This window comes from Prosopis cineraria, unplaced genomic scaffold (genome assembly GCF_029017545.1).
Source record: "Prosopis cineraria cultivar Desert tree isolate PC_DT_omini unplaced genomic scaffold, ASM2901754v1 PC9, whole genome shotgun sequence".
In the NCBI taxonomy this organism is placed as follows: Eukaryota; Viridiplantae; Streptophyta; class Magnoliopsida; order Fabales; family Fabaceae; genus Prosopis; species Prosopis cineraria.
The window spans coordinates 30,383,235-30,399,287 of record NW_026555340.1 but is presented as its reverse complement, the minus strand read 5'-3'; the positions used below and the strand labels follow the sequence as shown (position 1 = coordinate 30,399,287).

The following is a 16,053-nucleotide window of genomic DNA, read 5'->3' as shown; positions in this document are numbered from 1 at the left end:
CTCTGTTGCATTACGGAAACATCAGAAGCTGGGTTTTAAATATTTTGGTCCCTTCAAGGTCATTGAGCGGATTGGTACTGTCGCTTATCGTCTTGAACTTCCTCCAAGTGCTCGAATTCACACAGTGTTCCATATCTCCTTGTTGAAACGATGTTATGGGGATGTCACCTCGACCTATGTACCACTTCCGTTGCTCGCAGATGTTGATGGCCCTCAAGTTCAACCTTTGGAAGTTTTACAAACGCGACAAGTTCAACACGGTGATTCTTCTGTCACGCAGGCGTTAATCCGCTGGGAGGGTATTTCTGAGCCTACGTGGGAGGATTTACAATCTTTCCTGCATAATTACCCTGCTTTTGACCTTGGGGACAAGGTCACGCTCGTTGGGGAGGGCAATGTCACGTCCACTATATCGAGTCAGCAGATGAGTGGTGAGCTGAACCATGACGTGGCGATACCCAATGACGGTCACACGGATTTGGCTGCTTTGCGTAGAAGCACTCGTCCAAGAACACTCACGTGGAAGTTACGAGAGGGGCAAGAGGGATAAAATGCATGTGCATGCAATGAGTGGAAAACAGTGTGTGATTGTAATTGGTCTCTCTCTCCTTTCTGTTATTCCTCCTCCTTTCTCTGGTAATTCTGTTCTGTTATCGTTTCCTTTTCTGAACTACACTTCTGCTGTATTGTTTTCTGATGAACTTCGCAATGCAATTTACTGATTAATACCAGAAGAATTTCCCATATTTTGTTGTATTCATTTTATTTCCTGAGATAAGGTGTGACACTATGTTCCAACCAACATTAGAAGCCGAGAAAGGAAAAGAACTTTTTAGAAGTCCTAGTCCGTGTAGTGTGTATGTGTGAAAGGCAGTTATCATCCTTGGGGAGGGAGATAAAGTCTATTAGCATGACATCCAGAAGGAGATTTTAGGCAGTTTCGTGATCAAATCCATGTTAAAGCTAAGTAACTAACCATGTATGGAGTTAACCTTGATGTTTTATTGATGCTTGGGGAATGATAAATTATATTGAGTTCTGTACGAATTTCCTATAGCATTGGATTATAAACAATTTATGTTTATTTATAAAGTGGTATCAGCATGTCACTGTTAAGATGTACTACATGATTATGTAGTTATTTAAGAGTGATGCAAATGGTGTTAGAGATTCTTAATTTTCCGTAGCACCTAATAATTATTGACTAGGCTGCAGAATTAATCTGCATCAGCTTCCAACTCTGTATAGTTGACGGTGTTAAAACGGATTTTAACTGTAAAAATGAATGCTTTTTAGCATATCAAATTATCAAGTATATAAACTATAACGAATTGATTTAAAATTGCGTTGAATTATAAGAGCTTGTTGTCTTGGACCATTATTCTCTCTTTAAAAGATTAATCTAGTAAGATGTATAATGTACTCGTTTATTTAATCAGAATCATTCTCAAATCGCTCCAACGTAAAATGTAACATTGTGTATTGATTTTTCATATTATATATAGCCAAATAACTTAATCTAATCATGTTTATGAGAAAATTACGCACTCCATCCATGACCATCATTTTTCATAAAATGGTATAGTATTAATTTTTTTTGTTTTCAAAATCACGTTGCATGTTCAATCCGTAGTTTATGAGAAATTGTTGTTTTCAAGTTCATTTTTTTCAAATAGAAGTATATTTAGAAAAATATTTTTATTTTAGATATTTTAATGATTTAAGTATCTTTTAGTCACTCTAAATTTAAAGCCGCAACGAGCATCTTGTAAGAAACTCTGTTCGGTCCTAAAAAAAGCAAAAGAAGTTGGTTATTTATAGTCTATATAACCTCTAATTTAATTATTAAAATTTAATGCGATAAATAAGTTCTGTGAAAAAGAAAATTTTTACACGGGAGATAAAAGAAAACGAGATCTTATATGTTCATTTTATTTCAGACTAATTCTTGTTAACCCAATTGATGGCGGGGAAGTGATCTTACAAAGGTTGAGGTCCGTGCCTCTATCTCTGGATGGTTGAAGATGATTAGCCTTTCTCATTCCAGTGAAGATTGACGAAGCAGCTAGGCTGCAATCTCCCCTTTCATGCTTCTGCTCCTGTTACTTAAAATTCGGCGAGTTTCTTGGTTTTCTTCCCAAACCGTATTCTGCTTCACCTTCAAAGTTTCTTGATTCTTTTTGTACTTCCGTCTTCTCGTCTTGGGAATTACAATTTTGAGCGAAGATGAAGACGATGATGGATGTATTAAAAATAGCTAGATTTAGATGATTCATCAATTTCGCGGAATATTATTTGTATAGTGAACAGTTGACATGGGTAAAGAGTCGGATTCGAACGATTCCAATGGATGGAACCGTGCTCGAGGACTGGTGATGAAGACTCTAATACTTCTTGGAGGTGCACTTCTGGTGAAGCGACTGAGTAAGTCTACCACACGTTGGGACCATGCCCGTATTGTCTCTCAGTCCCTCGCTGGCGAAAAGGTTAATCGTCTTCTCATATTTGCTCTACTACTACTTGTAGCTTGTTGTGTGTGTGTGTGTGGTAAATGATCTTTTCCTCTATTTTTGTGCTTAATTTTTGAGGACTTTTTGGTGTAGTATTCGAAAGAGCAAGCGTCCAGAGACCCGGATAATTATTTCAATATTAGGTATGTTATTCATTCTTTCCAATTTCTGGCATCATTATCGTTGTCTGTCCTTTAGCATCTTCTGTTTCGCCTATTTTACTTCCGGAAGTGTCAGATTATAATTAGCTTCAGTACCTTTGCAATACCAACACATTTGACCGTTTCCGAAGCTGCATTCCATGGTACCATAATTTCTTCACGATTCCCTCTGTAAAGTTTTTAGTCTGAGAAGGAGAACAGGGAGGGGGTGGTGACTGAATTTATTTAATTAATTTCTTTGCAGAAGAAATCCACTCATAAATGCATCACTGATCTTTAATTTTCGCAGAATGCTCACATGCCCTGCGGCAGAACTAGTGGATGGTTCAAAGGTCATGTATTTTGAACAGGTGAATAAAATACAAGTCTACTAGTATCTTCATTGTGAACAATTTTACTTCCTTTTGGATCTAAATCTCGTAAGTTGCTCAATGAATGTTTTGTGCGTATAGGCATTTTGGAGGACTCCACAAAAGCCATTTCGGCAGGTAGCTCGCATATCTGATGCGAATTTTTGTTCAAATTTATTTTCTCTTAGTTCATACTTCAAATCTGAACATGAGCCAGTGGCTAAAAAAACTGAACATGAGCAAGACATCTCCACAATGTATAGTCCTTGACTTTCTGGGAATTTTTACCGCACTGCTCCTTATTATTTTAGTTTTCCCTATGGTGCACGATCTAAATTATCATCTATCATTTTCTTGCAGAGGTTTTTCATGGTGAAACCTTGTCCAAAAGAGTTGAAATGTGATGTTGAGGTTTGTATGCGACCGCTTTAAAGATGTTGTCCTCATTGTGATTCTTTTAGCTGTTTGCACTTATCTGTATGGAACTTGGTATGGTTGCTATTTTATGGTTCTATGGTGCTCTCTCCCCCTCATTTAATAATTGTGAAGAGTTTATTCCATGAAAATTAGTTAAATTTTGCCACATAATCCTTGAGAATCACTTTTTTAAAGGGAATGAAGCTTTATTTTTCTTTGGAATAATATTTAAAGAGTATATGTTCTCATGCATTTCTCCCCTGCTCCCTTATTTTGGACCATCTATGTTCCCTTACCTAGAGGAATACCTCTCCTCTGAACTTTTTTGACTTTTTAATGTTTCTTATTCATTTGGCAACTAAAAGTAAGTGGTCTAAAATGTAGCTAGGTTTTGTTGAAGTTCTCTTGGAAGAGGAAGCTGAAAACCTCATCTTTGGAAGACAATTGTATTCTGATTCTTGGTACTAATTGATGGACATTATATATTGTTTTGAATTATTGTCTGAATGCTTGCTTCTATTAATTGTAGTTAAATACATATGCCATCAGAGACATGGAGGAGTACAAAAATTTTTGTGATCGCTCAAAGGATCAACGTCCACAGCAAGAAGAAGTCATTGGGGTAAAGCATTAAATTATGTCTATGCCAAGATCCTAGTTTAAGGGCACAAGGCCATATAAACTTTTCTAGACATTAGTTAATTGTATCTGATTTTCAGCAACATAGTTTATATTTATTTCATACAATATCACTGAATTGAAACTTCATCACTGACTTTCTAACCTCAGGTCAGTATGTGTGAGCGCACTTGAGGAAGAGAGGGGGGGGAGCAAATCAGATTGATGATGAAATGATATTTGGATGTTTATAAAAGGTAGTGTATAGCGACAAAAAATTAAAATGAAGAGTCTGGAGAGAAAAGAGATTGATTAGAAAAATGAAAATCTTAGGATCTTAGTAAAATATTACAGAAGTTGGCTGAATAAATGAAATTGAGACACGATATACTGTCAAAAGATTAACAAAGTAAATTTTAAAATGAATATGTTATGGAAGGGATTTCAGGCATAGATGGTATCCATTAACTGCATAGGCATGGGTATCTTCTGAGGAAGTGTAGCATGGTTTGCAGGACATTGCAGAGCATTTGACAACAATACATCTAAAGCGTTGTCCACGTGGAAAACGTTGCTTATATGAAGGCTCAACCCCTCCTGGCGGGTTTCCTAATTCATGGGTAATTTTTGGTTAAACTGTTTCGTTATAGAACCCATCCCCTATCTGTGCACCACTTTTCTGTGCACAAGTTGGCTCACTGGTGTTGTGTTGAATCTGGTTTTAGTGTCAATATATTGTATAAAATTTAGAATACTTGGATCGGTACAAGCCCTGTTGAACTTGGGTTTTGAAATTTTGTCTTTTTTCTCGCAGTTGTTTTTTCCCCCTTCCTTTTGTTCTCAAACTGCAAACCCCCTTTCATTTTCGAGGGGGTTATTCCAATTCTGTATAATATATTGTCCTTTGTTATTGCAGAATGGAGCATCCTACTGTACTACACAACTTGCTGTCATGAAAAATAAGGAGATACATACCTGGGATAGGGGTTATGATGATGATGGAAATCAAGTTAGTTTTGTTAGCTGATTCTGCAATTTTTTAGCTAGTTTGTCAAAATGTGTGACTGTAATGGCTACTGTGAATAGGCATTTATCTGAGGGGAAAAAGATTTGGCATTATTCAGTTTCATATCTGATTTCAGGTTTGGGGACCGAAGGAAGGACCTTATGAGTTCAAGCCTGCACCTACCTCCAGTTTCAACGATATGATTTCTCCCTTGAATTCCCCCCCTCCGCCGTCCATGGAGAGAAGAATAGAAGGTTCATTCATCTTGCAAGAATGAAAAAATTCCTCATGAATGTATCTTGTTACAGGATCCTTTCGAGAGGAAGTAACCGTATTCTCCAACTGGTCTTGTTATAATTTGATGAAGCTACTGTTAAGGCAACGGACATAGGAAATGGAGACAGTTGAAGAGAATGATCTTGAATCATTGTGGAGCGACCCCAAATCGTGCCTTTCATGAATGTGTAATTGTTCTATTTTTACGCCGTTGCAATATCCTTTTTCGTAGGTCTAAGTTAGTCAGCAGTAATATCTTACTGCAACAGCCAATAAATAGCTCGTTGTTTTCTTAATCGGTCAGATTGCATGAATTTTCTAGCATGTCCATGCAGAGATATGTTTAGGCTCCAGGAAGCAGTTTTTCTCCATGTGGTTGCATCATCTGCTTATTTATTGGCTGACAGGGCATAGGCCGAGAGCCCGAGATTGCTTTATGGTTCTATTGCGTAAGAAAGACTTGATTGGTTATTCACCCAAATAGAAATAAGGGGAAAAAAAAAGATGATTGATTCGCCACGGGTGGACCTCGGTCTTTGAAAATGAATGTTCCATTTAAATGAGAACCATTATCAACCGTATAAAGCAAATAAAACTCAAGCAAAACTCCTCGATTCATCTGCTTATAACGGAAGTAAACTCCTCGATTCAACCTAGAATGGTAGAACTTGCTGTTGCAACTCTTATGAGTGGAGGTGAAGCGATCACCAGTGTAGAAGTATCTACGACTACGAGGCCCTTTCACAAAAGGTGTTTTAATATACCTGCAGCATTATTAGAAGCACAAGGGTATGACGACACTAGTTCACTTTAGATTAGTAAATCCATTAAAAATTAGTTTGTGAAAATGCGGCTCATTGTTATCTTTGGGGCTTGAGAGAACTCTGATATTATAAAACTTCAAACCGTTGAGAGAAAACGTGAAGGGAATCGGTAACGGAAGTTAGAGGCTTGCTTGGACGTACGGAAACCCTCAGTACAGTGCTCATGAAGTATGATGATCGATGATGGTGTTGGTGTGGATTGGGATGAAGAGGGAGGTGAAGCATAAATAGAAGAATGGCAATTTCGAAGCAAAAGGATGAAGAAAGTCGCAAAATTTCCATTGGCATGAAAAAGATTTGCTTCCATAGAGTCCCGCAGCTTCCAGGTTCTCTCATTGTACGACAATATCTACTTTATTATGCCCATTCGTCACCAGCTTATGTCGTCAAAGAAAAAGTTCTCGATGAAATTCACTGCCAATCGAATTAGTAACTGAGATATATAAACCACACATTTATCACCTTGAGGTAAATTCCCTTCAAAATTATCTAGCGATATTAGAAGTATTCCACTCGTGTAAATGAAAAGTTTGCCCGTAAAGAAGCCAAGAAAAGAAAAATACGCGGTTGTTGGAGGCGGCGATGGGCATGATGGTCAACCCACGATTAATTAGCAATGAACCACTTGTTAATATAAAATAATCATACGGGAGAAAGACGAATGCTACAAGTAATCATTATTAGCTTTGAAACTACCTTACGTCCTTACCAGACGCGCTCTAATTCTAAAACAACCAGATATCATACCATCATCTAACCTCAAGCTTTTTTAACACTCAACACCCCTAGCAGAGGGGTGATTAAAAAAATAAAAACACAAAATTTAACACCTTCCTTTTATACAAACTATCAAGGGCAGGGGATTAAGAAACGTGCAATGAAAGAAATATCAAAAGCAAGGTATAATAACGAAATAAAACTCCATAGCTGCAAATGGACAACACATCTAATATATTGTTTGGCAAAATTATCAAAATTTACAATGAATATTGAAACCAGCAGCTGAATTACAACCAACCCCTATGGACACTTGGAGGATTGACCAAGCAACATAAAGAATCCTAATTGCCTCAAAGAAAAAACTGCTATAACCTCTACCACGGTTTCAGGTCACCCGCAGGGCCAGCAGTCCAATTCAAAATCTTCTCTCCTGATTTCAAGTATATACTCTTGTTGTGTGGCAATTTACGTGCCAGACCATTTAGAACTTGATGGAAAGCGTCTCCTGGTTGAGCAGGCTGAGGGAATAGCATAGCTTGCTTCATGGAAGGGTTTGCCAGCAATCTCTGCTTCCTTAATATTACTTCTGGTGGGATTGATGTGAGTATAGTATCCAACTTTGGGACATCCTCTTCGTCAACAAATACACCGATCTCTTCCCATGGGATTGCATCAGCAAATGGTAGGACAATATCATCAGCAATGATAACAGGGATGCAGCCAAATATCACAGCTTCAACCAATCTAGGACTCCAAGGAGCCCAGCCAAGTGGACACAGGCAAAACACTGCTCGTTGCATGTCCTCATAATATGTGGTTGGATGCTCAGTGGAAATGTCAAAAAGCGGGTTGTCCTTAAAGTTCTCCCACACAGCTGCTCTCGCACCTCTGAAAATTTTCAAGATACAACAACTTTGACAGATTAGATTATTGTAGTTGTGTTTGTTTTGCATTATGAAAACATCCATGCATAGTACCAGACTTTAAACATATTTTTCCTTGATTTTTAAATGGAATCTCAAGAATCAACTTTAGATCACCAAAGGACTAAGTTCCATTTTGATTGATTTGTTTGGGTAATTCAACCATAATAACAAGATACATTAATTAAATTATAATTATATTTTCAATTATAGGATGCAAGTTAGCATTCTTAGGCATGTATGCTTTAAGAATGAAACCTACCTTGCATAGTAGCCACCTTCAGGGTCATTTCCAACATCATAAAACAATCCTCGGAAGTAAACAAAAATGGACCTAGGAGTCTTTTCAGGAATTAGGTGGGTATGCATTTTTTGTGGTGGAGCATATGGAGGAATGGTGATTGAGCCCTCTTTCAGGCACACATGATTCCTCTGTCCAAAAGTCTGAACCAAGGTAGCACGCTGTAGCAATGGCAGAATTCCTCTTTCAATTGCCTTCTCTTCCTGGAACAAAACGTGACAAAGTTTTATGTTTTCATGTTCAACACTAACAGACAAATCTGATATACTTGAGAAATATTACTTCAGAAGCACACCACAATAATCTTCTTTTAAATAAAATTATAATATGATCCACTAAATTTCTTACTTGATAATGGAAACATGCACCAAAGTCATGAGGAACCACAAAGAAATGATCTGCCCCTTCAGTCCGATTCCAATAAGGCCAGTTTGAAGAAATAAGCTGTATAGCACTTCTCATCATTCGCGGTGATTTAAAAGGTAAAGGAAGCCCATTAGGTGTCAAATCACAGGTGGTGTATACAGGGGTGTAAAACCAATCAGCTTCTTCAGGATTAAGGGTTCGAACAGGACTAGATAAGAGAAATCTATGCATAAAGATCTCAGCTGCAAACATATGAGTGAGGCATCTTGGATCTTTCTGCAGAATTTTCTTATTATATTTGCTAGGAAGTTCATAAACAAAAACCTTCAACCTTCCCACTGGATCATCTTCTAGCACATCACCAGCACTACCTGGACTTGGTTCAACCATAGCATAGAAAATTAGCCTCGATTATACAAATGAAACATAATATTAATTTGGAAGTGCTTTTAATCACACAGAAGTTTATCGGATTTGTATTCCTGTCAAGTTTATCACTGTAACAGGTTTCCTTATGAAAGGCTCTGAGAACTTGTAGAGAGGTCTGCTCGTCAGCGACTTGAAATTAAAATTTCAAACAAACAGGTACATATTTGTATATTTGGGCAGGCATATGTCTTAGTCATAGAAATACATGCTTTAGCATACTCATGATTGTCAAAATAAAATAATAAATGACAAAAACCAAATCAAATTTAAAGGACTACAAATATTCAAACTCATGTCTGACATCCACATCATTAGAAGAGTCACCTTCAGATGTATCAGATTAATTAGGGCATTTAACTTTCACTTCACTCATCTTTTCCCTGCTGCTATATAGCGCCCAATATTGCATCATTTCAATAACAATTAACAATACAGTTGGTTTAAAAAAAAATAACAATATACATTGGCAATGACTGATATTTTCCTTCACTCTTACAAGAAATAAGAGTAAGGGTATATGAATCTTCTTTTGAGAGGGTGTGGCCAACCCAACATCCATTTATCAAAAATCAGGAATTGCACATGCTAATATGAAAAGAGAGGCAGTGTATAAAATACATTCATGCTCCAACTCACCATGCAATCTTTAAAATGTCTGCAAACTATGCAGCTATAATTTTTCCAAACCCCTGGGATGGCTGCTGACATTGGCTCAAGATGAATAACCAAAAGGAAAAGGGTCGGGAACAAATTAATAGGTGTCTCCCCAAAAACCAATCGCTCCATATACCAAAGTAATGCATTTTCTGAGACAAATAAAGGGTATGAGTCTGGCTAGGGCATGACATCACCAAGAGAACAGAAAGCTTTATGACCTCCTATCAGCCTGCATAACCTATCATAGTGAAAATTGACCCCAACAAGACCCTATGTTGACATAGCAAACACTTAGCTGACCCAAATACAGCAGATAGAGCCACTCTATTAATTCAATATTCAAGTGATGAGACTAATAACGGCTTCTATATCATCAATTATCTATTACGACTGAAACAGCTTCAAAATGTCGGTTCCTAAAGTGGTTATGCTCAGTGAAGGAACTGCGCCCACCCTCAAAATAGTAAACCAAACAAGAAATTCAGTGTGCAGGATTAACTAGTACGTTGGCAACTTCAAAATGTGATTTTAGGACTGGTGTTTCACGCGATGCTTAAGAACAAAGATCAATATCGAGACTACTAGACATAAATTTGGCAAGAACCAAAAAGATAGTCAACAGCTTATGCAGATATCTGAATGAACCTCGGTCTAAAGTAGATCTTGATTGAATACATGTCAGAAGAATCCGACAGAGCACCGCTTAAGACCACAACTCTAAAGGATTCGATCACGACCAAAATAAAATCGACTACAGCCAACAGCGCTAAATCAAGGGAAGATAACAAAACTGCCAAATTATACGAACTTGAAGATAAAATAAATCGAAAAACGAAATGGATCCATAAAAGAAATTGCACCTGAAATTCTTTCAGTAGGTTGATTTCGACCCCCCTCTACAGCACCACTTGTACAGAGAAAAGCAACACAAAGAAGCCCAACGAAACCCCATTTCCTAACATTCATTTTGATCCCCCCGGAAGTGTTTGATTGAAGGAATCTTACTGATAGACGCAGAAGAAGAGGGAAAGTCGGTCACAAATATAGCTGCAAGAAGCGAGTAGAAGAATGGCAGGAAGTCAATTTTAGTCAGCAGAAGAAGAGGAAGAAGGTTAAGACGTCACAAGGCAAAGTAGTTGTGGGAGATTTCTTAGCAATTGGGCTTTTGAGGCTCCGCTTGAAGAAAGGAAATATGGGTTCATCTCAGCAGCAACGAGAGAGACAGATTTGGCGGAAGAAGGGAGAGAATATTGGCTTTCAAGAAACAGAGTTAAAAGGGTTTCAACTACTCTAAAAATTAACGTGAGAAATTGTGGATTGTTGCAGAAGGAGAAGCAACTGGATTTGAAAATTTCTGATTCCTTCGATTTCTTTTTCGGCGGGTGGATGAGCAGTCCATCTCAGACTACCATATACACACCTAAACCCAGCTACATCACGCTGTGAGGCTCAACGCCTTAACGTTCGTCTTCTGGCTCATATTTCTTCGACCAATGCTGTCCTTCCGCGTGTGGAATTGGTTTTCTTCAGAATTTCAATTTATGTTTAAAATGCCCTGACTAAAACCTTCTTATTTAATTATTATTAGCACAAGTTATAAAAATTTTACCAGAAAAGGCAAATCTGTAGGCATAAAAAGTCCATATTTCTTTCCGTGTCTTGACACGCGATTTATCGCATAAAATCCCGCATTTAACAGAAATTTCCAGACGTCAGTAACAAGATCTTACTTGTTTGGCCTCCTAATCAACAGAATGAAAATGATGTTCTCTTTTAAAAACTTTTTTTATGATAACTTCTCTATCAAATCTGTTTATAGAGTTATAGAGATTCATAAGAATCAAAATAACTATAATATTTGGACAAAAATTTGAAAGTGGCCACATATGAAAAAATAAAATACTTCTTTTGAAAGATTGTTTGAAATCACCTACAAAATAACTACACGCAAGTCAATGGACATCCTTTGCAATAACGCTCATGTCCTTTTGGTTGTAATTGCTCTGATTCTTTTATTCATATTTTGAAAGATTGTGAATAAGCTAAAAAGATATGGATTAACTTAGTCAATCATACAAAATTTTATACGTTCTTCTCTTTAGGATTGCAAGACTGGATACTTTGTAATGCAAGAAATGAAGTCGGTAGTCGAAATACTAAAAAAACACCCTGGCAAGGACTTTTTGTCTAAGCTTGCTGGAACATTTGAAAAGTTAGATGCAATAAACTCTTCTCTGAAGATAATAAACATGATAATGATATCACATTTTCCAGCACCCAATAAGTGAATAACGATCTAAAGCTTCTCTCCAAATTTAAATACTTGAACAAAGGAGTTTTTAGACATGAAGTCAAATAAAACCCTCCAGATTCTAGATGGGTTAGACTAGATATTGATGGCTCAGTCGGCACAAATGGAGCTACCACTTGTAGGGGTATTATCAAGGACGACAAGGATGATCGAATTAAAGGCTTTCACAAATTTCTCAGTTACCACCCTAACTCCACTGCAGAACTCATGAGAATTTATGAAGGCCTCAACCTTTGTTAGAATAAAAAATTTAGCAATGTCAACGTCTACTTGGACTTAATGGAGGCACTGTCACTCATTAATCATAGCTATTCTAAAGATCATCCTTTATTTAACATGATCAAAAAAAAATTAAAGATCTCATTACAAGAAATTGGATAGTCACTTTCGACCACATGTATAGACAAGCAAATAATTGCGCTAATTTCCTGATGTGTAGACCTTATTTGGAAAACTTTAATGTTATGATTTTAAATTATTCATCAGATCACTGTAAAAGCCTTATGGCTTTAGACATGGTTGGGATCTAGTGTACCTATATGGTTTTGCTGAAGCCTTTTATTCAAAAAAAATACAGAAATTTCCGGACATACTAATGTATTATTCCCCAGCTATGCACTTTCATTATGTACTCTGTATCCCTGCTCTATACTTTCAAAATTTCAAAATATGAAGAGAAATCCTAATTTGTGAACCGGATGTTAATGGGAAGAGAAATATTCACAGACGTTTTGAATATTTTCATTTATATTATTATAATCAAGCATATTTAGTATATTGTACAAAATCTAAAGAAAATATCATCCATAGTGTAATTTGTCACGGTATTAATACATATTTTATCATGACAACAATTTGTTCCCGTTTTGTATACTCAAATTTTAAGAAGTTTTAAAATATATATTCAACAATTTTTATTAAATTAAAAGCGTACCACATACTGTATGTGATACAAATTCCTAGTTGGAAAAAAAAAAAGAAATCTGATTGTTAATAAACGGTAGTTCTAAAAAAAGTAGCTAGTTATAATTTTTTAAATATGAAATCTTAAATTTAAATTTATGTAAATGCAATAAAAATTTTGTAATGATATTATTTTCAATTGATCTTCTCAATATTCAAATTCACTCCAACATCTTCGCTTGATCGGTGAAGCCTTTATTATTATTATTATTATTTATTGGGTAACTGTTCAATGAAGGTTTGGTGAGGTTGACTCTCGTTTTCTTGCCTTTAAGTGGGTTGATAGTTTTTGCACGAGGAGAAAAACCATGTTGTCAAGCCCCTCTGCCAGCCCAGTTAAGTCCAATGACCGTATACCCAACTGCTCAGCTACAGCTGGAGAGCAAGGCCCTAAGATCTGTGTCAGGCCCGTTTAAAAATATCCAACATGTATTTTTTAGCACACTGCATATATTTTAAAACTGAAAAAAATTATTAAAAAAAAAACTGAAAAAATTCAGTAGCTTTATAATCCAATGACGCCTCGCTCAATGCGGCGCTTGAGTCTTGTGCCCGCCACCAACCAAAAAAAAAAAAAAAAAAGAGAGATTGTGTGATGAAAACAAAAAAGGTTATTACGAGCCCACCTCAAAAGCAGCAACAATTTGATGGATGTTACTTTCTGGTTTCAAGTTCAGACAAAAACAAAACAGGAGAATTTCATTAAAAACTTTTAGCTGTGACGTAATTTTAATTGAAGCCAGAAAAAATTTTAAAATTACTGCAGGTCTAAAGAACTGGAATGAAATATTTTTTTTTAATTAAATGATCAAAATACCCTTCAATTATGACCAACGTTACTAAAATAACAAGTAGGGTTGTTGTTTTTACGAATAATATTACTAAAATAACAATACAAATTATAATTTTTACAGGTAACATTATTATAATAATAAATTAGGTTATGATTTTTATAAATAATATAATTAAAATAACGAGTAAAAATATAATTTTTATAAGTAACATTAATAAAATAACAAGTTAAGTTACAATTTTTATAAATAATATTATTATAATAGCAAATTGGGTTATAATTTTTATAAGTAATATTATTAGGATAACAAATTAAATTACGTTTTTTATAAGTAATGTTATGAGAATAATACTAATTTGTATTTATTATAGTAATGTTACTTGTAAAACCCAATTATAATTCTACTTGTTACTTCAACAATGCTAATTATAGTTGAAGAGCATTTTGGTTACTTATTTGAAATAATTTATTTTTTCAGTCCTCCATGCCTGCAATGAAAATTTAAATTTTTCGGAACTTAGCTGAATTACATCATATGCAAGGGCTTTCAATAAAATTCTCAAAATAAAAAAAAATCTTCTATGGATACCTGGATGATAAAAGCTGTGAAGGACAACACCTACAAGGCCAATAAAGACTGGTTCCAGTGGTAAAAACTTGACTCATAACTTGCAAAATTGTAAAATTAAATCATGTTATTAATATGAGTATTTTATTGGTAGATGACCTATTAGTACACTTCAATAAGTAATATTTAAATTTGAAATCATGTCTTGGCCCCAACAAGTCTTGAGACTTAGTTTATGTCTTTTTTTTTTTGCAAAAAAACAATGCCAACAAAATAGAGTATTTTGTGTCTTAATATTTGTTTGCATTTTTTATCAAACATGGTGAGCATAAAATGCATTACTCGTTTGCAGAATTTAAAATCTCCTCCCTCCATGATTTGTACACAAAATTAAAAATAATATCTCATATAAACAAAAAAAAATGCGATTTACAAATTGCTAACTAATCCCTCCGAACTGAAATATGAGTTATTATTAACTAATTTGTTTCTCTTAAAAAAAGTTTGTTGAAATCTTTTTTTTATTTTCAAATATTTTTAATTATACCACTGAGTATAATAAATATAATATTTAATTTAATTTAAAATATCTTCATTAATTACTCAAGAGAATAGAGGCATAATTGAAATATATATATATATATATATATACAACATCCACCCAATGTCATATATTTTGTGTTAAATAAAATTTTTATAAAATGGCTCATATGATAGTCTGAAAAGAGTATGCTTATTTTTCAAACGAACTGCAAAAGCGATGTATAAAAAAAACAAGGTCCGATTACAGTGCGACGAGTCGAGCGGCTCTCGTAGAGGTAAAATTTAAATGTTTCTCGAGAATTTAAATTTAATAATTATGCTTAATACATGTATTAACTATCTGTACCATCTAAACCATTACAATATAAATCAACAATTTAAATAAATTTACTGATTTATTAATATTAAGTAAAATATAAATTTATAACCATTAATCTGAATTTTAATGATTTAAATAGTACAGACATTTAATTTTAATACCTGTATTAAATATTATCATCAAATTTAAATACTCTTTCCCATCATACTTTCCGTGAATTGCAGACCATGTAACTTATTGATCGAGAATCATGCACAGTATAAGAGCGTGTAAAAGGTAAGCTGATAACACTTTTTTTAGGCTAGCCTCTGGTTTCATGTCTCGTGGATCAGGTTGAAACCAGTCTTGCTATCTATTTTATAATAAAAAAAAAACTTGTTTCGTACTAGACACGATACAAAAATTAAAAAACTCGAATTATCCACGGATAATGAACAGTGTAGCTCATTATTTAAACTTAATGCAATACACGTTCGACGGGATCATGCTAAAATTTATTTACAGAATATAAAAAAACGAAGCGACTGATTTAAGAGACTTGATGGAAAGAATAAAATGTAGGCGCATGTATACACAGCCAAATGAAAGGAATCAAGCAGCGAGTGAAGACGAGCTTAGCTGAAAGCTATAGGAAGGCTGGAGTGTTGTTCAATTTTGCTGAAGCAATACATAACATATCCAATCTCCACATTGGGAATCGCCCAGGCTCTCAGAACACTAGAAGATATCATCATTCGTGATTGAGATATTTCTCACAACAATACCAGTAGAAATGCAAAAATAGCATTGCATGTTAGCTGGTGAAAGAAACCCTTGGTTCGATGAGTAAAAAGTCCATCACCACGTGAACTCTTCTACAATATAATGCATGGATATGAGACAAATGATAACCCCTCGCGTCTTTTTTTGCTGGCTTCATTCTTTTGTCAATTAAAGCTTTGACTTCCACAGGATTTAAAGAAAGCAGGCACGTGGGTATATATGAATCTACTGCACTC

General features: G+C 35.2%; 2 protein-coding genes across 3 annotated transcripts; one reads left to right on the top strand and one right to left on the bottom strand.

Moving 5' to 3' along the window:
* Positions 1–1,943: 1,943 nt before the first annotated feature.
* LOC129319448 (chromophore lyase CRL, chloroplastic-like) lies at positions 1,944–5,709 on the top strand. Its single transcript, XM_054964519.1, has 9 exons — positions 1,944–2,486; positions 2,604–2,653; positions 2,961–3,021; positions 3,124–3,159; positions 3,382–3,432; positions 3,968–4,060; positions 4,572–4,676; positions 4,973–5,065; positions 5,199–5,709. Exons 1-9 carry the CDS (start codon positions 2,316–2,318, stop codon positions 5,337–5,339), a joined length of 801 nt encoding a protein of 266 aa, XP_054820494.1. The 5' UTR covers positions 1,944–2,315; the 3' UTR covers positions 5,340–5,709.
* Positions 5,710–7,049: 1,340 nt separating this feature from the next.
* On the bottom strand, positions 7,050–11,053 carry LOC129320758 (probable beta-1,4-xylosyltransferase IRX10L). 2 transcript variants are annotated; one of them, XM_054966338.1, is made up of 4 exons: positions 10,419–11,053; positions 8,455–8,843; positions 8,068–8,309; positions 7,050–7,770 (listed from the first exon to the last, which is right to left on the bottom strand). In XM_054966338.1, the coding sequence occupies exons 1-4, from the start codon at positions 10,522–10,524 to the stop codon at positions 7,257–7,259; spliced, it is 1,251 nt and encodes a 416-aa protein (XP_054822313.1). In that variant the 5' UTR covers positions 10,525–11,053; the 3' UTR covers positions 7,050–7,256. The 2 variants fall into 2 exon arrangements, with proteins under 2 accessions (XP_054822313.1, XP_054822314.1); XM_054966339.1 differs by having other exon boundaries at positions 8,455–8,848; positions 10,419–11,052.
* Between the last annotated feature and the right edge of the window lie 5,000 nt (positions 11,054–16,053).

What these genes read in the sequence shown, in the direction of transcription:
- LOC129319448 (XM_054964519.1), top strand. Translation starts at nt 2,316, where the DNA reads ATGGGTAAAGAGTCGGATTCGAACGATTCCAATGGATGGAACCGTGCT. An exon ending in GATAATTATTTCAATATTAG is followed by an intron (nt 2,654 to 2,960) that starts GTATGTTATTCA and finishes TAATTTTCGCAG; the next exon opens with AATGCTCACATGCCCTGCGG. An exon ending in CACAAAAGCCATTTCGGCAG is followed by an intron (nt 3,160 to 3,381) that starts GTAGCTCGCATA and finishes ATTTTCTTGCAG; the next exon opens with AGGTTTTTCATGGTGAAACC.
- LOC129320758 (XM_054966338.1), bottom strand. Translation starts at nt 10,524, where the DNA reads ATGAATGTTAGGAAATGGGGTTTCGTTGGGCTTCTTTGTGTTGCTTTT. An exon ending in ACCTACTGAAAGAATTTCAG is followed by an intron (nt 8,844 to 10,418) that starts GTGCAATTTCTT and finishes AACCAAGTCCAG; the next exon opens with GTAGTGCTGGTGATGTGCTA. An exon ending in GTGCATGTTTCCATTATCAA is followed by an intron (nt 8,310 to 8,454) that starts GTAAGAAATTTA and finishes GTTTTGTTCCAG; the next exon opens with GAAGAGAAGGCAATTGAAAG.